The following is a 27555-nucleotide window of genomic DNA, read 5'->3' as shown; positions in this document are numbered from 1 at the left end:
CATTAGTTTTTAAAGTTTATCTATTTAACTGTAAAGTGTCTGGGCCGGAGAAAACATGATTTCTACGTACCTACTATTCTGAATACAATAAAAATTTTATTCCATATTTAGAAGTTCTTTTACAGAGTCACAATAAAACTAAAATTTACTGTAAAGAATTAAATTAAAACGAATAATAAGACCCTGAACAAATAAATTGATCAAAACTTAATTAAAAAAGTAAAAAATAAACCACAGAGTTGCCCGAATTTTCAGACTGTTTATCTGGACTTTAGCTGGAGCTACATGTGGATGTCATCTTCGAAATCAATGAGAAACTTTTTGTTTATAAAATGACGAAGGTCTCTCATCACAGGCTCTTACACTATAACGATGTTGTTATGATGGCTGACTGTTAGTGATTTTACAAAGTCTATTATCTCTACTAAGTCTATAATTGTTTACTTCTCAGAACTTTGTTAATTAAGACCAATAACATTATACTGGCAAAGCTTTATTGGTATGATCGTCATTTTTATTAGTCTTGTATTTATTACCATTATTTTGTATCTCTGCCAATAAAGCGATAAGTCTTCAAGATCGTAAAATAGATGCTAAATGTTTCTTTCTGTCGTGGATTTATTGCTTATCCCAATTTTAATCTAAATTGCTAATACAATCAATATCTTAGTCGTCAAAGTTCAAGACTTGTTTAACCTAATGGAATTTTTTACACACTTTCCAAAACGAATAATACTTAATTCAGGAATTAAATATTTTCAAAGCCTTTTATTCGCGGGCGTCACAGCGAATACGCAAAAGTTTGTAATATAATGTATGTTTTATAAACAAAGACGACGCTTAAAAACGTGAAATGTTGCATCACTCGTAGTCATGGAAACAGTTTTTTTTTTCTGTTCCCATACATTTAGGTCATCCAATTATGATAAAATCTACATTATCTCAATCATAAGGTCAAATTCGGATAAAACCTTACTATGCAGTAAAATTTTATGAGTCCTTTATTTACCAATTAGGTCTATGATATAGCCTATATAATTTATCCGAATAATTTGCAACTTTGGGCGACTGCGGACTGTTTCAATGACTGGCCAATATTATACAAAAATATAACATTTCTGATAACTTTTTGCATATACGTACATAAACGGCACTTCGAACACATACTACATTAATCCAATTAAGCTCCCCCATCACACAATAATATTATTGTCAATAGTGTAGGGAAGGGTTTTTTAAGGAACTAATGGATAATGTAATACTGAAGGGATATAAATAACATAGGCTGTGATTGCTTAAGGCAACCATTGTCTAGTTTATGGACGGTATTATGGTGTTTGTACCTAAAACATATCAGAAACGCATTCATTCCAGACTTTACTATTACAATATAATCAAGCTTTAGCAGACTCAGAAGTGGGTTACAAACAATAAGAAAATTAATGTCGAACAAAGGTTATGATTCACAATATTTGTCAGAACAACTTAATTAAAAAATCAAACTGTAACCAAAATAAGACCCTAGAATGGCAGAGAATGACCTTGAGTGGAGTCCCGCACTTGTAAACTTTGTGTGACGTCTTTGATAGCTACACTCCCCTTTTCCACGCAAGTCACTCTTCCCGCTTCCCAAATAACCCATAAAAATTTACACAACAAGTAATATGGACGGCTCGAACGCCACCACGCCACACAACGAGCGCCTTATATCGCAAGTCGATCCCGCCAACTGATCGCTACCCCTCTCTAAATCCCTACTCTTTACGAAACAAGTCGCGCCACCTAGCGTCGGCACGAGTCAACACGAGATCGAGCGTCCCAGACTACTATTTACTACACAAGCATATGTACGTATGAATTACTTATTAAGGCGGCGTACTGCGCCTTTAATATGTCCAAAGTCAGGCCTCTCTGTGGGGTCCTCAGCCCAGCATCGTCGCATGAGCTCGGCTGCGTCATCGGCTTCACACGATCTGTTGTAAGTGGTGTTGGGACGTAGGCAGCTACCGATGACTGCGTCTATTATTTCTGTTATAAAAAATATTACATTCTTAGTGAGTAAGAAAAAGCGTATATTTTAAAAAATCTTTTTCACAAAAAAATTTACCGAAAAGCTACTCTATTAAGTGAAAAATAACATAGTACCTATGTCCTTTCTACTGATCGGTTTGAAGGCGGTGCTATGCCAAATAGGCACTTAAAGTTTATTATTTTTGGGCACCGCCCAAAAACAATGTTGACGGTTCAAGCCCATGCCGTTGTTGAAAGTCCTCAAAAAAGGCCAGCATTTGATGAATTCATCGGCAGGTTATGATGATGAAGCTCTTCGGAACCGTGTTTGGAACCTCGTAACTCGTAATATATCCATAATATCATAAATAACCCGTCATTTCAAAAGTATTTGAAAAGTAACCCTAAAATAAATTAATTTTGATTTTGACTTTGAAGGATGACTGACCTTTAGGAGACAGCTCAATGCCAGGTCCGAGCCAAAACGCGCCCTGTCTGTTCACTATCTCGTGCATGATGATGCCGAAGGAGTAAACGTCTGCCTTCTGGGTACCCTCGGGAGGGGGTTCAGCCATCCGCAGCAGTTCTGGTGCTGTCCAGAGCATTCCTAAGAACAAAGATTATTTAATGAAATTCTGCTCTACAAAAATACGACGGAAATGGGTTTTCCGGAATTAAATGCTTTTAATGTTGGAGAGGTATAGTCTATCTGTATTCCAAATTCCATCCAAAGCGGTTCAGTATTTACGGCGCTAAGTAGTAACAAACATACACTTTTACACATACTTTCACTTGTATAATATTAGTGTGATAATTTATAAGTATTTAAACGTAAAACGTTATGACCTCTACCTCCGATTCCGGAGGGTGTGATATGATAGAGCGGACTTCACCATATTACCAATATGTCATCTGTAATTATAATTATTTTTATATAACACTATTCTATATTGTCTTTGACAAATCTGTATATAAGCACGAAATTAAAATTAACGGACACTCCGCTGCAAAAACTCAAAAAAGTCGCTTTTCTTTTTCACCTTTTGTGATCCTCCTGTGATCAGATATTAAGAGATCCTGTTCTCAGGATCTCATTATGTAAATTCACGTAATGACACGTAAGTTTATATTTAAGAAATTAAATGTCACGTGTCTCAAACAGTGAAGAAAAACATCGTGAGGAACCCTGCATACCTAAGAATTTTCTTAATTCTCTACGTGGGTGAAGACTGCAACCCCTCTCATTCTCAGAGGAGACTCGAGCTCAGCAGTGAGCCGAATATGGGTACGACCTACTTACTCTTACAGTAAATTACAATCATACCCCAAAATGAGAATATCAAAAAACCAACAAAAACTTTTTTCTTCTTCTGATCCCACCCCAAATTTTAATTTCTAGAATTTACTTACATTATAAAATATTCCAAACTCAACAGTTTATGCTCAGTAGTCTTAACTATCAGTCAAATCAAGACAAACAAAATATTATTCGAGAAAAACAACAAGTAATGCCGAATAACTTTTATTCCGACCACGCACAGTAAAGCCAAAACCAATCTAGTGGTCTAGATCCTAGACATTAAGCTTATATACAAAAATAAATACTATGTGATACTAAAAAAAGATCAAACAACCTTGAACAGCCTTCCAACACTTCTCGACACGACATTCTAATATAATTTCAGACTTAATCTTAAACAAAGTCCCATAATTCACATAAATTATTATAAAAATACAAAGTTATTATTCATTCATAATATTATTCAACGATAATTAAATATCTAAATTAAAATTTATCCCACGAAATTACATCAACTGATCTGACTGACAAAAAAAAAATCACACATAATATAATTATTATGTAAAATTTAAAAATAGAATTGTATAATTTTTATAACGGTAAACGCCGCTTGAATGTTTGCAATTCGTGTATCAAAATAACCTGTTCGAAATTTAAATATACCCAAACAGCATTCTATGATATTCCTTATAGAACGAGAGCCTGCTAAAGCCAGACACACCTTATGAAGGCTGAAAGTTTGTCAGCCCATGCTACTAAAACACTTAGACAAATAACCTAGTAAGTATAATACCAGCGGCGATGAGTTTATGTAAGCTGATTCCCGCCGGGTTAACCTTAGAAATCCATGCATGATATATGAGAAACTAGAGTTTGTATCACGGTATATGAATTTCATTTTCCTTTGGGACGGCTTATATATCTATATCTTCATCTAAATTCCATCCTGCGCCACTGGTAAGTACGGTAGGTAATTGTGGAGTTTGGACCATTGTGTGTTGTGCTTAAGAAGATAGCAACTTTTAATAAAAATAAAAAAGCCTTTTATTTCTTCTTAACAATTGTTTAGGTACATAATGTGGTAGTTTATTAAGCGCATTATAATGTTACCTGCCTTTTCTTTAATTTAAAAAAAAAAAACCTTTTACGGTAAAGACCTCCTCCAGCCATATGATCAGTCTTTTGCCTGCATAAGCCAGTTTTTGCCAGTGAAATGCGTTATGACGTCGATAGCTTTTAAGGGTCCAAGCAAAACGTAAAAAGTAATCTTTTGATATTTTCTATTACTTATCACGAGAAATCCTGTCTTTAATCGCCTTTCACCGAAACTAAAAGTTCTCTTTACAAAAAAATAACGGCGTTGTTTGAAGCTAAGTGACAGGCGGTTGGGGACATCAAAATTCTTATATTCGCCGACGAAAATATAAATAATAATACGTTTTATAGTTGAATGGTTGAGGATTTGCCCCCTTGTATCTTCCTACATAAGAGCATAGGCTAACAAACATAGCCTTCATAAAATGAAGAAGGTCTGACAGTTGCAGGCTTTTCAGGCAGAATGTTAACCTCTTAAAATTAAATACATAACAATAATAGCTGTATTAAATGGTCCCTAAAAATACGAGTTACCTATAATACTCAACACATTATTTTAATCTATATAATAGGGCTTCACTTGATGTAGTTGGTCTCTTTCGTGTCCCTAATATAAAACTATCTTCATTATTATACAATTGTTTCATAATCTACTGTTTACTGTAAAAAGCTGTCACAAAGCAGACGGCCTACCTATTTTTAAACGGAAAACCATCGTCTATAGACAAAGCAACAGTTTGCAAAGACATGCAAGGAACACGTGTAATTCCCTGTGTCTAATTTACGTCTGTAACTTGACCGGCTACAATACCTTTGCGACTGAAACATAGCATATACGTGGCGAAAATCAACACATGGCAGTAGTACTTGCCCGCACAAGGAGACTACTACTACTACGAATACTTGATTATACTTACGAGTCCAATAACTATGGGCCCTTGCATCTTTCTCCGATGTCCGCAGTGCATTGAGACCAAAGTCAGTTATTTTGAGTACAAAGCGAGAGTCCACAACACAATTGCTAGACTTGAGCGCGCCGTGGGATTTGATGTCACTGCTGTGCAGATAGTGCATTCCCTGGTGAAACAATAATTAGAATTATTTGTAGCTATAGATAGTACATTCCCTGGTGAAACAATAATTAGAATTATTCGTAGCTACAAATAATACATTTGTAGCTAAATACAAATAATACATTTATACTACAGCCTTTCTTGATGACAACAAATAAATTAGAAATGAAGGTAGAAAACGCATGCAATTTCATAACTTATATATTTTAAATTATGAATGGTTTGTTTCTAAAACGTTATATAAAATATATTAACCATATCAAATTGTTCTAAGCTTATAAATCAATATTATTTTAATTAATTTAATAACAAGTTAATTATAATTATTATTAGGTGTGAAATGACTAGTGATTTAGAATTAGCTACAAATAGTCAATATCCTGGTGAAACAATAATTAGAATTCACTACAGATAGTACATTCCCGGGTGAAATGATAACTAAAATAGGCTCATAACTGCCTCATTGGTTAAGTGCTTGGCCTATGTGGACCACTAGACAAACGAGGCAGTCGAATCACGAGGTATAGGGTTCAATTTCTGGATTAAACTGCATATGCTAATAAGCTTTTCTTCTAAAAAATTCAGTATATTTTCTCAGTTAAGAGGTAGGAAGTTGGTGGTTTTACACCCCCGTGTCTTGGATAATACGTTAAATAGTAATGTACTTTCTTACTTGCGGCTCAACTATTATCAACTAGACCAGGAATTTACCACTTACTGGACTAATATTTTTTTTATTCTCTACAAGTTAGCCTTTGACTACAATTTCACCTGATAGTAAGTGATAATGCAATCTAAGATGGAAGCGGGATAACTTGTTAGGAGTAGGATGAAAATCCACACCTCTTTCGGTTTCTACACGACATCGTACTGGAATGATAAATCGCTTGGCGGTCTTTGAACCGATTGACGGATGAAAATTGTTTATATATATACAATGGGTGAAGGTCGTTTCTAATTTCGATCTTCTGCTATATATATCATGATTACAATAACAGTCGCCAGAATAAACGACATCATAACTTTGTACTAATGTTTACATCGGTATGTTAAGAATTTTGAATAGGTGCAATGCTTTACATATAAATCGGCAAATTAAAAACGGCTTCAAAGCTAATGCAATTTATAGTAATTTATAGTTATAAATATAGAATAGAATTATCTACGAAATTCTTACAAGGTAACGTTACATTTTTAGTTGTAGGTGCCTAATTACTTTCCAAAATTTTTTTTTTACTATTAATTTTTTGATTTTTAATACATTTTTAAAACGGCAATATTATATTAGAAATCAAGAAATTAAAATTTAAAAAAATGTAATTTTGGAAAGTAGTTAGGTACCTACTACTAAAAACATAACGTTACCTTTTAAGAATTTCGTAGTTAATTCTATTCTATATTTATTATTATATATTCTATATTTATATATATATATATATAAATTGTATTAGCTTTGAAGCCGTTTTTAATTTCAACATTTTCATTGAAGGTTGTCTGAAGGAGATCGCTTTTAGCGATAAGACCGCCTTTGCGCATCTTACTTTTCTGTTGTACTTTCTTTTTTCTTATTTTTTGTATGAAATAAAGAATTAAAATAAATAAATAAAAAATATATGCGTCGAATTGAGAATCTCCTCCTTTTTTTTGAAGGCGGTTAAAAACAAAACTTTTGAAACAACAAAAAGCTTACCTTCACAATATCATGCATCAAGCTGACTTTGAACATCCAATCCAATTTTATAGTATCGTTTTCCAAAATATCCTGTAGAGATCCTTTAGGGCAGTACTCCGTAAGCAGACAACAATGCGGGGGGTCGACGCAAGCGCCATAGAACCTCGCTAAGTGGTCATGTTCCAGATCTTTCATCTTTTTAAGTTCTAGAAGGAGGGGCCTCGTTAAATCAACCCTCTGCTTATCAACCTTCTTGATAGCGACTCGACAGCCTTTGTAGAAACCGCACGGAGCGTAGACTTGGCGATCGCCTGCCAGGGAAGTGACTTCGTCAGAATATGCCGTCTGAAAATGGGTCTTAGTTAGCCTGTGTTTTGTTATAGATATCCGATAGTTTAAGACCGTCGGCATATAATAAATGGCAAGGGGCACAAAGGCAAAATCCCTTCACCTTCGATGACCTGGCCGACACAACCTTATAATTCCCATGTTTCTAGTAGTAATCCTTCCTAATCAAACATTACCACAAATTGGAGCAGCGTGGTTTGCTATGCTTCATATTGCGTCTCCTATATGGTGGGGGACTGGATTATGAGTCTGTGAATGCCAGACTTCTGTCATTATGTAAATGTGAATGTTTGTCGTGCTGTAATAGGTAATTAGGTAATTATGGAGTTGGACCTTGGTAACATTGAAATGTAAGTAGAACAAAAGACATGACCCTCTATATGTTAAACGCATGTAATTTATTTGTAGCTTCCAACTTTTAATCCTTAATTTACTCAAACAAGTGAAGTTTAATAAAAGCTTGTAAAAATTGTACATCGAAAGCCTGGTCTGGTCAGGCCTTTGTGATTTTAAAGCTAAAAGTTCATCTGCCCATGCTATATATGCATGCTGTATATGCCACACTCCACAATGTCTAAGCACTATTGTAGTGTCCGATGCCTAACCAAGGCAAGAACAAAACTCAAGTACCAGAAGCATCCAACACCATACTGTTATGTTTGGCACAACCTTTGGAAAGGTACTAACTTAGCATTGTGCTGCATAAACCAAGCAAATGCTGAAGCATGAGTACAGCGGTGATTTTCAGCTGTTACCTTAATCCAGATGACCAGGACAATAGACAATTGTTTGGGACTTTGGGAGATAGCAAGTTTTTAAAGTTCAAACTGTCAACTGTCCAAGTGAAAAATATTACTCATAATTACATTAGCTTGGTATGATAAATTATATTACGGCAATTTTTCGAAAAAAAAAAACATTAAAGATATTTCAAGGGGCTAGCAAAGGTTTGCCTCGACGCTGTCTCACGGACCTATTGACATGATTTCTTATATTATATAGATAGAAAATATAACCCTAACCTTTCATACACACCATGGTCAACTCAAAACTCAACTCAACTCAACATGTAATGCAATATAAGATAGCAACATGTAATGCTAACTTTCCAGCTTATAAAATTACGAGCTCTAGCGATCACAGTCCATTATTTTTAACGAAGGAAGTTTAATTAAAACCAAGCTAAAAGCCACTCACCCCCGAGCTGTACCTTCGAGCCAACGAATGCATGCTGCCTCGCAGCCGACCGCCGGGCAGCAGGACGTCGCTCCAACCAACCCTCCACGTCATCATTGCTATCTCAGCCTCTAGTTTGTAATGTCTGTTAGAAACAAACAGGTGTTATGAAACTAAAACTTTTTTTAAACAAGGAATAAGCTCGCGCTCGACCACGATCTAGATAGATCTAGAATGTAAGTATAGATGTGGCCTAAAGTGGAACACGCTTGCTTAGAAGATGCCTATTCACATGAGAGTGAAGTAATAAGTCCACCACGCTGGCACTATGCTGGCAGACTTCACACACGTAACGAATTAAGAAAATTTTTAGGGATGCAGGTTACCTCAGTATGATTTTCCTTCACTGTTTGAGACACATGATATTTAATTTCTTAATGCTCACAACTGAAAAGTTTGAGATGCATGACCCGAATCTAATTCAAACTTACGCCTTACGAATCGGAGGCAAAGGTCATATCCACTGGGCTATCACGGCTCATATTTTTGGAAATGATAATTACGGAATACAAATTCCAATATGAATCGAATAGAGAGAGTAGAATAGAAGATCCGGCTCGAAGGACCCCTTTGTCCTTGACCAAAGTCAATGTTTGGGCTCAATAAAAACACAGCCATTTTTAAAAGTAAAACTTTAAAAAATGGCTTAAATCCGGAACGTATGTGGTGACAGTTTGGCCACGTTTGGCGGTTAGTGGTTTTTTATTTAAAAAGGCTGTCAACGTGACATTATCTGCGACACCACAGACGTTCCATTTTCAGCCCTTATGCCCTCATTCGCACGAGAGTTGGGCGTTGGAAATAATTATTTAATATTGGGTGTTATGCCGCAGATTACAATTATAACATTGGCATTTGCGTCGCTAACATGGATTGAGATATTAATGCAAAAAGTCCTAATAAGTGCATAAACTTTGTGTTTGGACCTACCAAAGACTTATACGTTACTTATGCGTTACTTATGTATATGAGAGGAAGTCTGAAGGTGGCGCCAGTGACAGAAAAATTGAGGAGTAGAAGGTTAGCATGGACATGTAATGCGTGTGAGGAAAGTCATATTACTAGAAAAATGTTGAATGTGCAAGTGGAAGGTCATAAGAGGAGAGAAAGGCCAAAGAAGAGATGGTTGGATTGTGTGAAAGAGGATATGTGTGTAAAAGGAGTGGATGATGAGTTGACGAGTAATAGAGACGAATGGAAAAGATTGACATATTTTTCCGACCCCACTTAAGTGGGATAAGGGTTAGGAGATGATGATGCGTAAGTAGTTAAGTATAACCACGCACTGATCTGCTATAATTTGTATTTAATACTTAAGCGCTTCAAACTTAATTAAATAGTCCTCCAAGCATATTTAGCTTCAAGAGTTTCGTATAGAACATATATAATCTAAGCCTTTAAGTAACTACTTAAGTCGCAGCAAAGCGTTACTTAACTACGGATTTAATATCACGATACTGCTACCATATTCAAGCTTCAACATTTCACATGAGAATTGCGCTGACGAGAAAATTATACGAGCACTGCTAATGAGGATACTTTTGGTGACGTCATAGAATTAATTTCTTGACTGACTAGGCCTGACTTTCCTTTACAATTTAATTTATTGATATAAACGAAAAACTTCAAAGAACAAAACGTAATATCACATCAAATTATGGTAATATTAGGACTATAAACGGCATCAAACAGTTAATTGTGGCGATAGTATTTCGACTTTTTTACAAAGAACTCTTCTATTATTCTTTACAAGTTACCCCTTGACAACAATCTCACCTGATGATAAGTGATGATGCAATCTAAGATGGAAGCTGGCTAACTTGTTAGGAAGAGAATCAAAATCCACACTCCTTGCGGTTTTTACACGTAATAGTACCGGAACGCTAAATCGCTTGGCAGTGTCTTGGTTGGTAGGGTGGTAACTAGCCACGCCGAAGCCTCCCACCAGCCAGATCTCGACCAATTAAGAAAACCTCTATCGGTCCAGCGGGGGTCGAACCGAAGATTTCCTTCTTGTAAATACAAAGCTCATACTACTGTACCACTGAGGCCGTCAAAAGTATATTACACAGTTAGTTGCTTACTAACTTAAAAACAAATATGAAAATTCAATCATATGTTATATCATAGTAATGTTAAGTCTAATTTTATACGGAAAGTTGGTGGCATAAAGGACGCCTTGGGAAAACCCTTAGTTGATTTTCGCATATCCATTTTTTCCTTGATTCAATATACAGAGCGAGACGTCGTGTCATGTTTGTAGGTAAGTAGGTCAACTTTTTTATATTACTTACTGCGTTTATACATATAATATTGTAAGTTATTCGTATTATATTACTTTGATTATTATACAGGATGTTCGGGAGTTTTTTCCATAACTTCAAGGTGTTGACGAGTCCACTTATAGCAGCCGAAATGCATAAGTAATATTTTTTCAACTAAAAAATAAAAACTTATTATATTTTCATATAAAGTAATTCAAATAATTCTGACTATCTATATGTGTTTCATACACACGCCTTTGTGTATCCTTGTATTTTAAAATACGTAAAACTTAGCTACGTCATAATTATAAGATGCGTTGAAGGGGTACTTAAGATCTATTTACAAAAGAAATATTATTTACCACGAAAATAATAATTTTAGAACACATGTTCCTTGAACATTTTTAATAATTTTCGGTAAAGAATATAACCCCAGAGTTATGGTAAATACTCTCGAGCATCCTGTAAATAATATATCTAATCTATGCCAAAAACCTATCGATGTGTATTTTTTTTTTTTAATTTTAAAAATTTGGTATTTAAGTATTAATTATTGATAAACAAAATTTAAAATATTTCAACTGCCATAGATATGTAGTAGTGTTTTATGTTATACAGTTAGTCCTTGAGGCATCTCTACATAAAATTATTACGAATTATATTATTATAACCTTTCAGATTAGCTATCATATAATGATGAAACCGGAAGTTAAATTAATTGGCGTTAAATACCATTTAAGAGTCACAGAAAAGTTACGCACCTTCATTTACTTGGATGACATACTCATTTCAGTGTATTAGTCGATAAAACATCTAACAACATTATTTGAAGCAAGTTAAAAAAATAAAAACTTTTAATCAAGGGTTGATTTAGAGCGACAACCCTATCACGTTTTGTTTTTTTTACACTAGCGGCCGCCCGTGACTTCATTCCACGTGGACGCTCGCCCGACTTCTTAATTGGGTCCAGAGAGATAGGAAAAATGTGTTATAGCAATCAAATATTGACAAATACAGATACATACATACAACGAGTTGTTTGACTTATTTTTTACCCGACTGCGTCAGAAGAAAGGTAATGTTTTTCGAGTATGTATGTTTCTATGTGTGTATGTATATCTATTTCTTTGGAAACCCTACAGCCTAAACGGCTGGTCGGATTTTGACATATGAGGTGTCATTGAGTTCGTTAGAATTGTGCTAGTGACATAGGCTATAAGGATTTTCAAAATGGCGCCCGTAAATGAAAGTAAATGAAAGAGAGGTAGGTAAGTTTTTTTTTACCTTCGTCGTCATCAACCCATATTCGGCTCACTGCTGAGCTCGAGTCTTCTCTCAGAATGAGAGGGATAAGGCCAATAGTCCACCACGCTGGCCCAATGCGGATTGGCAGACTTCACACACGCAGAGAATTAAGATAATTCTCTGGTATGCAGGTTTCCTCACGATGTTTTCCTTCACCGTTTGAGACACGTGATATTTAATTTCTTAAAATGCACACAACTGAAAAGTTGGAGGTGCATGCCCCGGACCGGATTCGAACCCACACCCTCCGGAATCGGAGGCAGAGGTCATATCCACTGGGCTATCACGGCTCTCTTTTTTACCTTACCCTAATAAAATGGATATCAAACGAAAGGTCGTAAAAAGACAATTTCATAAATACATATATTCATTATATTATGTTTATATAACTGTTTTAACACAAACTATCAAAAATAGCGTACCAATTATATTGGGACCATCGAAGTAAAATTTACTAACTAGAATATATTCAAGTCAGAATACTTACTTATATTTAAAATAAAAGGTAAATTAGAAGAAACTACAAAGTTCGAAAAAAAAATATTTTTATACCCGACTGCATAATAAAGGCAACATAAAGAATTTAGTCAGAACTTTTTAAAGATATTTGTGATACCTACTTGTTTTTCTCTTTTCAGTTCACTAAGCAGTCGGTTTTTTTTGTTTTTATAATAATATTTTTTTACACGCAACATTCCATCTACGTACTTAATAACACATCGCTATATTACTATGGATTAACCTGTGTTGGTCAGACATTCTTTAGAGATTTAGAAATACCGTCATTAGCAAATTATATGAAGCTCTCTCGAAACTATTTCGATAGAGTTGCCGTCCATCCCAACTAGTGATTGAGGCCTGTAATTACACTCCCAACCGTAACGCCAACGCCAACAATCAGAGACGTCGAAAACGTCCTTTACGATCCAGACGATGACATGACGACCGACAATGCTTCCCAGGCAACACAAACACAAGCTACATAGCGTCTTGCCAGCGAAGACGAGGTCCCCGATATCTAATGTCACCCGGACGTGGGTTCTCTAACCCACGATCTTGGGGGTGTCCGGACTGATTCACTCGGCCCAATACATCCTTCCCGAGCGGCCCTGTAAGCCGAGGTCAGAGTCTCACAGGAAACGCCCTTAGAGAGTCGTTCCGCCCTTTGTCTTTCTTTCAGCCTTCGGGTCTGACCAGTCGATGCTTCTACGCTCGCCCAAACCCAGTCGGGGATCGAACCCAGGACCTCCGTCTTGTTAATCCACCGTGTATCACTGCGGCACAGAAGTCGTGGAAGGTACGGGTTTCACAGGCTCTCATTTTATACAAGTTAATAGATAATTTGACTTCTTTTTTACTCACAACATTCTATTATATTTGTTTTGTCATAAAAATAATCATTAAGGCTTCATTAAGGCTTTATTATTATACCTACGTTTGCTCGTATATTTTACTCATTGTAAGCCCCCATTTGCACGAGAGTTTTTTTAACGGACGTTAAAAAAGCGTTCAAATACAACAATTGCATTCCCAAGCATATTATTACTGAGACGGGCAGCGTGACGTCAGGAATGTGTATTCAGCAATGAAAATCTTCGTATAGTTCCAACAAAGTGTATTATCACCAACAAAGATCGCGCTCGACTGGCTACCAGACGACAAAATAATTACCGACTATGACTCAAACAGTTTTACAATTCAAAATGGTTTCTGTATTTACAACTACTTTTTAATTATACAGTTTTACAGCTTGGTCTAACATTATGAAATTAATCCGTTAAAAAAACTCTCGTGCGAATGAGAGCTTAGTGAAAGGTAATATAAACACCGTGTAAAAGCAATATCATAAACAAATACGGGCAATTCAATAAAATAACGCTAATGTATGTATACAGGGTGTATTACAATAAATAAGGCTATATTGCATTACGCGTTGAACCGTGAGCTTAACTAAAAAATACTGCCGAAAACCTTGATACGCACAAATGATATTGGTTTTTAGGGTCCCGAACTTACGTACAAAATCAATGTGCCTAGTGGGAGTTTTCAATATTTCCAAACTGTTACTATCGCGTTGACGTAAACGCAAATTTATATGGAATTGAAACAGTTGCGCAGTAGTGCCACGAAATGGCATTGTTTTAATTCCTTGGAATCGCGTTTACGTTAACGCGATAGTAACAGTATCAAACTGCCACTAGGGCCTCTTTACCCAAAATCACTCGCGTGTCACAGTCATGGTCGATTTTTGCTTATTTGACGGGCTTCGAGATGCAGTGGTATACGGGGTAGAAGTAGTATACGGATTTAGAAGATGGAGATCCTAGGTTCAAAACCCCGTTCTGCCGATTAAGGTTTTCTTAATTGGTCCAGGTCTGGCTGGTAGAAGGCTTCAGCCGTGGCTAGTTACCACTCTACCGGCCAAGACGTACCGCCAAGCGCTTTAGCGTTCTTGTAGGATGTCTTGTAGAAACCAAAAGGGGTGTGGATTTTCATCCTACTCTTAACAAATTATCCCGCTTCCATTTTAGATTGCATCATCACTTACAACCAGGTGTGATCATATTCAAGGACTAACTTATAATGAATAAAAAAAAATATTATTTTATTAATATCACTGTCATATAATATTACGACATCAACAGATAAGGTAATTTCACTTTTGCAGTATATCTCTGCGTTAAGTGAACACGTGTAAAGTGAACGAAGTGTATCGGCTTGTAAATGGCACTCGATGTAACATTACTGATATGCCTGATATGCCTTTGGGAAAGTTCTCTCTGTTTCATTAAAGTAGGGCATTGATTATTCATAATCTATTGTGTTTATACATAAAGTTAAATTAGTTTTCTTAATCACCTATTTCCGGGTATTCCTCGCAGAGCAACCATGATAAATCTTAGCAGTACGACTTTGTCAGTAGGGTGGTAAATAGCCACGGCCCACCAGCCAGTCCTGGACCAATTAAGAAAATCTCAGTCGGTCCAGCAGGGGACCGAACCCAGGACCTCCGTCTTGTAAATCCACCGCACATACCACTGCGCCACGGAGGCCGTCAAATTACAATATTACAATGAAATAACATTAAAATATAAATGAACCGAAAGTGAGTTAGTTCCTTTTTTTGTTACGCTTTAACGACTAAGCAGCTGAACTTAGACTAATAACCTATAGAGCCGCAAAACAATTTTTCAGTCCAAACGTATGTGAACGTAAGAGCTAAAGCCGTATTTATATTTGTCTGACGTGTCGTATTGTGACGCATCAGAACAGAATCGTTATCATATATTTTGTATGCGGCACATCAGAAGCCATCACGACATGTCACAACACATAAGTGTAAACGTTGCGATATAAAATGTATGATATCGATTCTGTTCTGATGCGTCACGACACGACACGTCAGACAAATATAAATCCGGCTTAAGCTAACAAGACAAGCACACAAGCGTACTTATCGTAGCGTAGCAATGCGTCCAGAGCTCCCATTTCGGGGCACATAAAACGGCTTACGAATCCTGCGATTACACACTATCTAATCTAATATGTGTTATAAATCTGTGCCGCTGAACCCTTTTTTAAATCTTTCAGCAATAGAAAGCTATATCAGTAGGCTACTTTTTATCATCGTATTGCTATTAGAATGGGTGCTACATGAAAATACCTACTTCATAAAAACTATGCACAACATAACTAATCGCATTTTAACAAAGAACCTATTTATTAGATGTAAAGTTCTTTCTTCACTTTTGCTTTGAAGAAGCAGCTGTATTTAAATAAATTGCTTCAAGGAACTCTGGCATTCTAGCATTTTTCTACAGGACAATATAATACTGGACAGTTTCATTTAAAAGCGTGGTTTTAAAGGCCCGCTTCGTTATAAAATATTTCAATTAGGTTATTTTCATGTAAATGTTATGATTATTTTTCTTTATAAAATGACAATTATTTAATAAGTCACTCATTTCAGTTCTTGAACATTCTCCAACAATTTTTCATCCTTTTCGAAATAAAAGATTAATTTCAATACTTGATCTTAATTATTAATTAATTTCCATTGGAAAGTATGTTATAGTCGATTTTCCATTTGGTTAGGAATAAATATTGCAATGAAAACAAAAACATAATAAAATAAAATATGATACTAAAATTACAATTAATGCGAAACTATCCTTACTTCCTAACTAACACTGTTCAGGACATTGGCTCGACAGTTTTAGACAAATTACAGTTTTGAATGGCACATTTTCCACTTTTATCCCGATATACCTGGTACGCAGGTAAAACCGTGAATACCAATGATGTTAGAAGAAAAAATAAGACAGGTTACATAAGTCGTAATAGCCCAGTGGATATGACATCTGCCTTCGATTCTAGAGGGCGTATGCACCTCCAACTTTTCAGTTGTGTGCATTTTTAGAAATTAAATATCACGTGTCTCAAACGGTGATGGAAACCATCGTGAGGAAACCTGCATACCAGAGAATTTTCTTAATTCTCTGCGTGTGTGAAGTCTGACAATCCGCATTGGGCCAGCGTGGTGGACTATTGACCTAACCCCACTCATTCTGAGAGGAGACTCGAGCTCAGCAAAGCCGAATATGGGTTGATAAGGATGATGATGAGGTTACTTTTATTTCAGCGGCGTTGTCGACGGCGCGATGACAGTGCGGCGACTGAGCTCAGGTTTGTTAATTAGCAAAGTTTTAACGTGCCACTTGCATTCTGCATATAACCTCTTTTTCTTCTAACATCATTGGTGAATACCTAGTAAAAATCTTTAGCAAATATATATCTTTTATCTCAAACAAACAGTCGAAAAGCTTTCGTATGTCTCCATTATAGGAATCGCGTATATGCGTAAACAAATTTACTCGTAACATGCCTCCGATGTCACTGGGTAATAAAAGAGGGCACATCTCACTGGGACTTTATCAGCGATGTTATTGGTTTCGCTTTTTTATGATCCGAGCGAGACTGGCCTGGGCTCAGTCTAGTCTAAACGGAAAAATACTCGTGCCTGCCCGATAATACGTCAAAATAGTTTTCCCCCGTAGCCGTGAATATGTTGCAAAAAATTATGTTCTCCGAATTTTATCTATAACTAGCAGATGCCCGGGTTTATGCTTGGGTAAAATGCACTTTCAACCCTTTAGAGGTTGAATTTTTATTCCTATTGCATTTCACATTGTATTGATAGTCAATGTATCTGTTAACATAATGTATCTGTTGAACATAATTTCAAAATATCTTCGATGTACAGAATTTCACCTGTTACAGTTTTATTATAAGTATAGAAAACTAGCAGACGCCCCGCGGTTTCATCTCCGTAGCTCCCGTTCTCGTGAGAATACGGGGATAAAATATAGCCTATGACACTCACAAATAACGTAACTTTTTAGTGGTAAAAGAATCAAGAGATTACCCCTACAATCTCACAAACTTTACCTCTATATGATATTAGTATAGATGATGTTGAAGCAGGTGTGAAAATTTGCGTTATGCTGGTAAATATTCCTAGCAAGGGAGTAATCTAAAGGGAATACTTTTAATATTTCAAAATATCATTAAAAATTAACAAAAACCTTATAGGTTCTGACTTTATCTATAATAAATGACGAAAACTTCGAAACATATTGCTATAAAACCTTTGAGAAACGCTTACTGTCGTAAGAATAATGACTACATTACGGCACCATCATAAACAGCTATACGTTTACTATGTTCTGCGTTAAATATATAATAATTATATTAAAAAGTGTTAGTTGATTTTTCATTTTTTCTGTAGGCATGCAGCCTTAGGTTTAGCATGGAATTAGCGAAAATTCCGCTCTTTGGCAAGTCCGAGCTTTTATCTCTGTTTGTATGGCCTAAAATGCTTGTTCAAAAATAAATGGTGGTAGAAAAAAGACAAGATAAAATTGAAAACTTTGCAATACTACGTATATATACTAACTAAGGGTAAAAGTTTGTCACGAAGATTAATATTTGGTGAATGAGGGCATGATTTTGCTTTCTACTTGGAATATTTGATTTTAAGGTGTCAGGCTTTGCTACTGGATACGTCCTAGAGACACGCGGATAGGCCTAAAGTCCATAGTTGCCAAGGGCTACTACAACATTGATGAGTTCCTTAAAGATAAAGGCGCTCATTGGATCAGCTTCCACCTTCACACAGGAAGTAAAACTATAAGAAATTGTAATGTTGTCATCAATTGTAAATTATAATACTGTATGATTTTTTTAAAAAAAGAGCAACTGTTGAGTTTCTTGCCGGTTTCTTCTCAGCAGAACCTGCCTTCCGAACCGGTGGTAGAATCTTTACAAGTAGTTAATTGAAAAAAGTGCTTGTAAACTGAGCCTACCTGAAATAAATAATTTTTGATTTTGATTTTGATTGTGGAGAGGCACCACAGATCGTGTTATTCTATGTTAGTAGTCCAAATCCAAGCTAATACTATAGGTATACCTATAGTATATGACACATTGTCGTGTTTTTCACATTGCTTTCAAAGCAAGGGCCCAAGATAAATTCTGCACGTTCCCTATTTCGTATGGTAATAGAAAAACAAGACCGGCCATACTTTTTGTTACTTTACTGTTTCGATTATGGGAGCGGAAAAAATAACAGAGCTTCCGTTACTACTTGCTTACTTACATACTTTGTTTATTTCCGTCATTTTCGAAAAAGAATTAGATACAAAATTCATGATTATCATTAGGTATCAGCCTATTTTGACAGACCACTATAGGCCAGGCTTTCTTCTTTATAGAGCTTGGATCCACAATGCTGCTCCAATGCTCTAATTTTTTTTACTATCACTATCAGAAATGAGACTGATGGATTATCTTGCTCTCTGAGAGGACGTTAAAGAGGATATCTAAAATTTGCACTAGAATATTTTTTCTGCAATCGAGAGGTTGTCTAAAATTTGCACCAGACTATTTTTACATCACTCTAGAGGTTGTCTAAAATTTGCACCTGACTATTTTTACATCACTCTAGAGATTATCTCAAATTTGCACCAGACTATTTTTACTGCAGTCGAGAGGTTGTCTAAAATTTGCATCAGGTTATTTTTACAGCGCGAGGTTGTTATAAATTTGTACCAGGCAATTTTTACTGCACTCGAGAAGTTGTCTAAAATTTGCATCAGGCTATTTTTACTGCACTCGAGAGGTTGTCTAAAATTTACATCAGGCTATTTTTACTGCACTCGAGAGGTTATCTAAAATTTGCATCAGGTTATTTTTACAGCGCGAGGTTGTTATAAATTTGTACCAGGCAATTTTTACTGCACTCGAGAAGTTGTCTAAAATTTGCATCAGGCTATTTTTACTGCACTCGAGAGGTTGTCTAAAATTTACATCAGGCTATTTTTACTGCACTCGAGAGGTTATCTAAAATTTGCATCAGGTTATTTTTACTGCGCGAGGTTGTTATAAATTTGTACCAGGCAATTTTTACTGCACTCGAGAAGTTGTCTAAAATTTGCATCAGGCTATTTTTACTGCACTCGAGAGGTTGTTTAAAATTTACATCAGGCTATTTTTACTGCACTCGAGAGGTTGTCTAAAATTTGCATCAGGCTATTTTTACTGCACTCGAGAGGTTGTCTAAAATTTGCATCAGGCTATTTTTACTGCACTCGAAAGGTTGTCTAAAATTTGCATCAGGCTATTTTTACTGCACTCGAGAGGTTGTCAAAAGTTTGCATCAGACTATTTTTACATCTCTCTAGAGATTGTCTCAAATTTGCATCAGGCTATTTTTACTGCCCTTAAGTAAAAGGTTGCTGAAATTTTGCACCATTTTTTTTTTATATATACTTTAAGAGGTTGTCTAAAATTGGCACCCGACTATTTTTACTGCGCTCATTTATCTAAAATTTACACCAGGCTGTTTATTTTTCCAATTGTGCGAAAGTTACATCAACATTGTAGCATTTTGGAACGTACCACCTATCCATCTTTCTCGGCGATTGGCGCGCACCTCACGTACTTGGGTTATGTTATCATATTAGTGGGGACATGAAATACGATACTGAAAACAATTCTCACGACTCTAGGACTTTGGAATAAGGCCGACCCTCCAGTGTTGTGCGCATAGTAAAATATTCCGGAGGTATAAGTAGGGGAGCACGGGATGCTAAATTTGCAGTTACTAAAGCGTCATGGGAATCGATTAGATTTGGTTGATTAGATGTTAAAAAGAATAAATGGCTATACACTTTTTTCGCTTTCAACGATGGAGAAAAAAACTACAGACTTTAAAGAGAATTTTTATTACTTTGGCTCACTGAAATCATCAGAAAACATAAGCGATTATTCAGGAGATTATTTCATTCAAAAATAAGTAAAACCACTGAACAACACTGGCTCGATAACAGAAATATAAAATTTCTCAGGTGTGCAGGTTTCCTCACGGTGTTTTTCCTTTACCGTTTGAGACACGTGATATTTGATTTCTTAAAATGCACATAACTGAATAGTTAGAGATTCATGCCCCTGACCGGATTCGAACCCACGCCCTTCGAATCGAAGGCCGAGGTCATATCCAATGGGCTATCACGTCTCATTAGTACCTATAGATACTAGTAAATGTTTGTTACACTGCTTTTCTAAAAGCCCGATTTTCTGAACCTTAAAAAATGGTCTGGTCGTTGTCAAAACTCAAACCTTTGTTGGATTCATTGATGAACCAAAACAATGCTGAAAACTGTGCAAACTGTCAACTAGGACCGAAAACGGTCACTTTTACGTACATTTTTGTTCACTATTTTCTGAACAACTGGTCACTTTTGTAATAAGAGTTGCTTGTATTTAAATAAAGGATACGAACATATTTTCTACATAACTGAAGATAAAAATGTGAACATTATTTATTATACAAACTCTGGAAGCAGTCAGCTTATTTCCATACTTGATCTTCATCATCAATCTACAAGGACACATGGTCACTTTTTTAAAATATTGAGCATAAAGCTTAGACCCACCATCCTTTTTAATACGTATTTCAGCACAATATGACATTGTGGTAACGACAGGGACCGATAGCTTATTGTGCTCCAGGAAATAGTAAAAATATTTCGCATCTTTAGAATTATAGAGACCTAATAAAAAAAATCAAGTTTTTGGAATATAGCTAATATAGATCCGTAGATCACGATATTTTGAAGAAAGTAAGCGGCAATTAAATATTGTTTAATCATAAATATTTTTTTACAGTTTATTATTATTATCATACTTCTGAATATTTAGACGAAACCGCGTATCATTTCGTAATAAGTCTATATAAAATAGCATTTGATATTTAATTAGGGGACACTTTCGTGTCTTAAAATATACTCAACACGCATCAGGTCTTTACGTTAATGAAAAATATTACACTTACTTACCTTACGTAATTCTTCTTTCTTTATTTCTTCACATTTATTATTAAATTTATTATTTAAATTTAAATTTATTTATTATTAAAGACACAGCAACCTTCTCGAAATACTGACGGCTCTACAGACGACTCTACAGACTACTGTTTGCGTCGCTTTTAAACCGTATGGATGCGAGGGAAAGGGTTGGCGTGATAAAGACCTAAATATGCGCGTACCTCCTATTACACGAAAATACGTCATGTTTTATCAACACACGATACCATGGGTAATGGGTATGTTCATTGTAAGTAATTCTATGCCCAAAAGTCAAAATTTAAAAATTTTGGATTAGGTCTCTATAATTCTAAAGTTTATACGTTTCGAGAAACTAGAAATGCATTTGTCAGTTGCAGTTTCCGCTCTATTACATGACTCCAAACGCTAATGAAGGCCACGTGCGGAGTACTAATAATCCGATCGCTTGGGGTACAAATAACACGTTTTGGATAAAGTCTATTGTTTATATTGCTACGTATCTACGCACTACTCCCTAAATCAATGTCATTATTATTCAAATATTTTTTTAATCACTTAATCTTATAGCTCGAATAGAATTAATGGATTCTTAGGCAATATACCAAAAAACAACTAACCTTTCTTATTTTATCTCTGTTTAAGACCGGGATAACATACCGCTACATATGTAGGACAATGTAGCTGTTAAATCATATAACTATTAATTAAAGCTTATTACACTCAGAATTTCTAATTCCCAACTACTGCTAGCTATCAAAAAAACATACATTAAGTCGAACGTAGAACCTCCTCCTTTTTGGAAGTCGGATAACAATTAAGAATTTACGTAAATACAAAAGTTAAATGTGTCATCAAAATGAAGCTAATCACGGAAAATTTTCTAGATAGTTATCAATTGTAAATCACGCATTCTGGTATATAACTAGTCAAAGTCTATCACTACATCAGAAATTAGGAAATTAAAAAAATACCAGGCCTCCTGATTAAGCATGGCATAATACTAGTGAGCAAAGACAGTAAATACTCGTAAGAGCCGTGATAGCCCAGTGGATATGACTTCTGCGGAATCGGATTCCGGAGTGTTTGTGTTCGAATCCGTTCAACTTTGTACATTTTAGGGAATTAAATATCACGTATCAAACGGTGAAGGAAGGAGGAAACCTGCATACCAGAGAATTTTCTTAATTCTCTGCGTGTGTGAAGTCTGCCAATCCGCATTGGGCCAGCGTGGTAGATTATTGGCCTAACCTTTCTCATTCTGAGAAGAGGCTCGAGCTCGGCAGTCAGCCGAAGATGGGTTGACAATGATGATGACTTGTACTTACCTATAAATGAACACCGACAGTGTTGCCAATATGACCACGACAGAACTCAGCACGATGCTCAAAATGGCGTACACGGGCAGAGCTGCAACAAAAACGTTTGTTTAGTAAACATTACGGCGCCCCGAACGTTGCCTTGGCCAACGAAAATGAAACTTCATTCAGAAACAACATGAAACTAGAACGTTGTTAATTTACAGTGTTACACTTTATGATAACAACTTTTAGCTACAATAGCTTCAACATTTAGAATTTAAATATTCGTGAGTGTTTTCCATCATCTTTCAGTATCACTATTATGTTACCTGACATTTCAAAAGTATTTGCAAACTTAGCCTAATTGAACTAGATAAATTTTGACTTTGACTTTACTAAAAAAAAAACAAAGTTTAAAAAACTACGTTTTCAACGTGATAATTAATAAAAGCGTCAGTTCTGTGTTTTCAACAATATACAAAGAATAGAGTGATTCAAGAGGAAGGTTTAAAAATGCAATTTTTTTCAAGAGTAATTGCATACGTTTTTATAATAAAAGAGACACAAGAAACCACGGCCATGTCTCTCAATAAGTTCAAAGTTTTTATTAGCAAGCTTATAGGAAAATCTCATTATAGTGTTAAAGTTTTAATAATAATATATATAATATTAAAACTTTTCTATAATCTCTATTCTAGTATCATCAATAATTGTTATCATCATTATTTAATAACATTATTACCTGACGTTTTGAAAGTGAAACTAAAATAAATTAATTTTGATTGATCACAATCAAATTTGTGAATTCACAGACGTCTGCTAGTATAGGTCGCATAAAAGAAAAGCAACATTAGAAAAGCAACATTTAGAGGTTAATGAATTTTCACAACTTGGGTAATTTAGCAGGTGATTTGTTATAACTACCTTGCGAAATTATTAAAACAGAGAACCATCGTGATTCTCATTATACAGATAAAACAATAGCCAAAAATATCTTTTGATTATAATAAATTACTCCGCTCCCGACATCCAGAGGGATATCTTTTACAATTCATATTTACTTTACGAGATCATCCATTTCGGCATGTAATATATCTTGGAAAATTATTATTATTAGGTGCTTTCATATTTCCATATTAGAAATTAACTAAAAAAACTGGAAATTGAAATGAAAATTCTAATAAATGATTTAAGTTTATCCTTATATAGACAAAACGAGATGGTCCATTTCAGGTGCACTCTTGTACCCCGCATAATCAAAATTTAAAAAATACATGGATTTTATTAAAATCTAAATAACTGAATAAATCTAACAAAATAAAAAGAAATAAATAAAATTAAAACCTTAGTTTTTGAGATAAATCAAGATGGCGCCCATAGGACTTAAAGCAACTATGACATGACAATTGACAGCAAACGTCAAATCGACTACTGCATTGAAAACGTCATCAATCCGCCATTACCCACATTAGTGTTGCATTTCTTGGAAGAAAATGAATATTACTTCGAAAGATCCAATTTTGTACGTATAATGTTAAAACCCTAAGCACATTTTTTGTTCTTTACAAGTTAGTCCTTGACTACAATCTCACATGATGGTAAGTGATGATGCAATATAAGATGGAAACGGGCTAACTTGTTAGGAGGACGATGAAAATCCCAACCTCTTTCGGTTTCTACACAACACCGTACAGGAACGCTAAGTCGCTTAGCGGTTGTTGGCAGGGTGGTAACTAGCCACGGCAGAAGCCTCCCACCAGCTATAAAATCTGGATCTACTGAACCGATTTGGTAATTTCTTTTACCATTTTTTCGTTATTTGTAAGTGTCATAGGCTATATTTTATAACCACATTCTCACGGGAAAGGTGTATGCGTGTGAAACCGCAGGGCGTCAGCTAGTTTTTCATAATTGCAGAACACAATACAATTCAGAAAAGAAAATTTTGGAATAATAAAAGTTTAGGAGCGCTAATTAAAGAATTCTTTGTTGTAACAGATATGCCGTCTCGAGCCGCCGGCCTTTGATCGTAGACATAATTAATTTTACTGAGTAAGTAGAATGCCTGTCTAAGGACGGACAATAGTGTCCTCGAAAAGCCCTGAAGGCATTTGTCACATACAAAAAGCTCAGATAATTCTCGCAATACATTATAGTTCTGATATATAAAGTGCTAAATTCAGAAAAACAATATAAAAGTTAATGAAATGTCATTAACTTATATTTCAGTTACGAAAAATGTTTCCGAACTGAAATTTTGTAATTGGTTAATTTTAAATGCCTAAATAATGTACTGTATTTATCCTATTATACATTGTTTAAGACTACTTTAAAAGTTATTTCGTTATATTTATGAAATAAAAATAAAAAATTAAAGAGCGTGAAAAATATGTCTTAGTTTAACTATATATATATATTAATTATAGTTACAGCTAATTGTAACGGTACTTATTCCTAATATTTTATCTTAAAAAACTTAAAGATAGATAGGTCAAGAGACCATTTTCATTTAATTACATTAAAACTTAATGATCAAAGATTGCTTGTACAACAATAGAAGTGAAAAATAGTAAAGTATTAAGCTTGCAAATTTCGACCAACACAAACAATGCATGCTGAATAAAAGTTCAAAACATTCCACAAACTCTGCAAAATTTTAAAAAGTCTTGAGTTGAATTATTTATCAAGTCTGTCTAGTTCTTATTCAAGAAAACTCTTATAACAAGAAATGCACCAGCGTTGTGTAATGCAAAGATTGATTTAAAATAACGGCATAAAATTTTTCAAAATCCGTTGAGAATAGAAAACGTGATACATCTGCGGTGAAGAAGATTAGCTATTCTGAAGGCGCACGTCCATTTAATTTCTATAAGGCGCCTGTTACACCGTCTTTGTAGACATTCAACTAACTAATATATTTGAACTGCCTCATTGATCCGGTGGTTAGTTGATTCCGCTACAAACAATGAGGTCCAGGGTTCGAATCAGGCTGACAAAAAAAAAGGTTGTTGGGATTTTTCTTACAAAAAAAATCTTAAAAGCAGCCTCTTAGTTGAGTTTTGACGGCCTCCGTGGCGCAGTGGTATGCGCGGTGGATTTTAGGACGGAGGTCCTGGGTTAGATCCCCGGCTGGGCCGATTAAGGTTTCTTTAATTGGTCCAGGTCTACCTGGTGGGAGGCTTCGGCCGTGGCTAGTTACCACCCTACCGACAAAGACGTACAGCCAACCGATTTAGCGTTCCGGTACGATATCGTGTAGAAACCGAAAGGAGTGTGGATTTTCATCCTCCTGCTATCAAGTTAGCTCGCTTCCATCTTAGATTACGTCATCACTTTCCATCAGGTGAGATTGTAGTCAAGGGCTAACTTGTAAAGAATAAAAAATAAAAGAGAAGTTGATATTAATACACCCCCGTGCCTCGGAGAGCACGTAAAGCCGTCGGTCCTGCGCCTGATCTCTCACCGGTCGTGTCGGTCTGCCGTCCCATCGGATTTCGAGAGTGAGGGAAGAGAGAGTACACCTGTGCTTGCGCATACACTTGTGCACTATAATATCTCCTGCGTACATGGTTAATCTTAAGAGAATAGCCACCGTGACCGAAAAGTCGGTCGGGAGCATATTTAAACGAGGAATAGGCTAGTTGACACTTTTTTAAATGGTCTTAAATTGATCATTGTCGTTCTACTAAGTACATATAAAAAAATATCATATTTTTTTTGAGAATAGATTAAGGTTCCGTTCTAGGCGACCGCGACCTGCGATCGCGCGACCAACTGCTTAGTATGAATTTATATGGAGCACTAAACAAAGCCCGAGACCGCTTCGCGCGACCACTTTTGCTTTGTGCTCCATATAAAGCAGTGGGTCGCGCGGTCGCAGTTCGCGGTCGCGCGTCGCGGTCGCCAAGAACGGAAGGCGACCTTTACATGAAAATTTTCTTTATTAAATATTTATTTGACAATATGAGCCAAAACGCTGTCGGCATGATGGTTTATTTGTCAACTGTTTTTTACATCACTTTTAACTAATCCCTTACCAAACGTGTGACAAAAATATCAATTAATAATTAGCATGAAGTTTAGTAGGTACATCAAGTAACATTATAATGTCACAAAGTGAACGACAGCGTTTTTGACGTTTGGAAATTTTGAAAAATTACATGAAGTTTTATTAGAAATTCTTAACTTTTTAAAAAGCTTCATCAACGTAATGAAAGGACCGTGTGACAGGATGTTAGGCCTTATCTCATGAAAATTAATTAAAAAAGAAGCCTTAAGTAACGTACGAGAGTAAACAGTACTCAGGCTTTGTCTACAATGCTCGGCCAATGGAAAAACATCGCAACCATTTACTAATGGTCCGAGATCCCAGGGCCGCCAGATGTATTTTATTTTCTGACACAATGTGTGAAATTGAATAATGGTGGTACGTATTGAGATTGTTTAAATAATATTTATGGAAGAAAAATGAAAGAATATAATTGTTTATCAGTTACCAGGTTAACATAGTAAGAGAGCGGAAGAGGCAGTTTAGGGATTCACATAGG

The 27555-nt window shown here is 35.6% G+C and overlaps 1 protein-coding gene across 7 annotated transcripts in view; it reads right to left on the bottom strand.

Annotated features, from left to right (window-relative positions):
- Window positions 1-27555, bottom strand: part of LOC112053058 (atrial natriuretic peptide receptor 1) — a 138268-nt gene that overhangs the window by 12021 nt on the left and 98692 nt on the right. For all 7 annotated transcript variants that reach the window (XM_052888442.1, XM_024092327.2, XM_052888443.1 and 4 more), the window contains exons 10-15: window positions 23036-23117; window positions 8696-8819; window positions 7169-7495; window positions 5323-5482; window positions 2459-2617; window positions 1863-2028 (exon numbers count right to left, since the gene is read on the bottom strand). In XM_052888442.1, the coding sequence (XP_052744402.1) occupies window positions 1863-2028; window positions 2459-2617; window positions 5323-5482; window positions 7169-7495; window positions 8696-8819; window positions 23036-23117 (1018 nt within the window). The remainder of the gene's footprint in view (window positions 1-1862; window positions 2029-2458; window positions 2618-5322; window positions 5483-7168; window positions 7496-8695; window positions 8820-23035; window positions 23118-27555) is intronic.

Source organism: Bicyclus anynana, chromosome 22 (assembly GCF_947172395.1).
Source record: "Bicyclus anynana chromosome 22, ilBicAnyn1.1, whole genome shotgun sequence".
Taxonomy (NCBI): Eukaryota; Metazoa; Arthropoda; class Insecta; order Lepidoptera; family Nymphalidae; genus Bicyclus; species Bicyclus anynana.
This window is presented reverse-complemented; position numbering and strand designations above follow the sequence as displayed.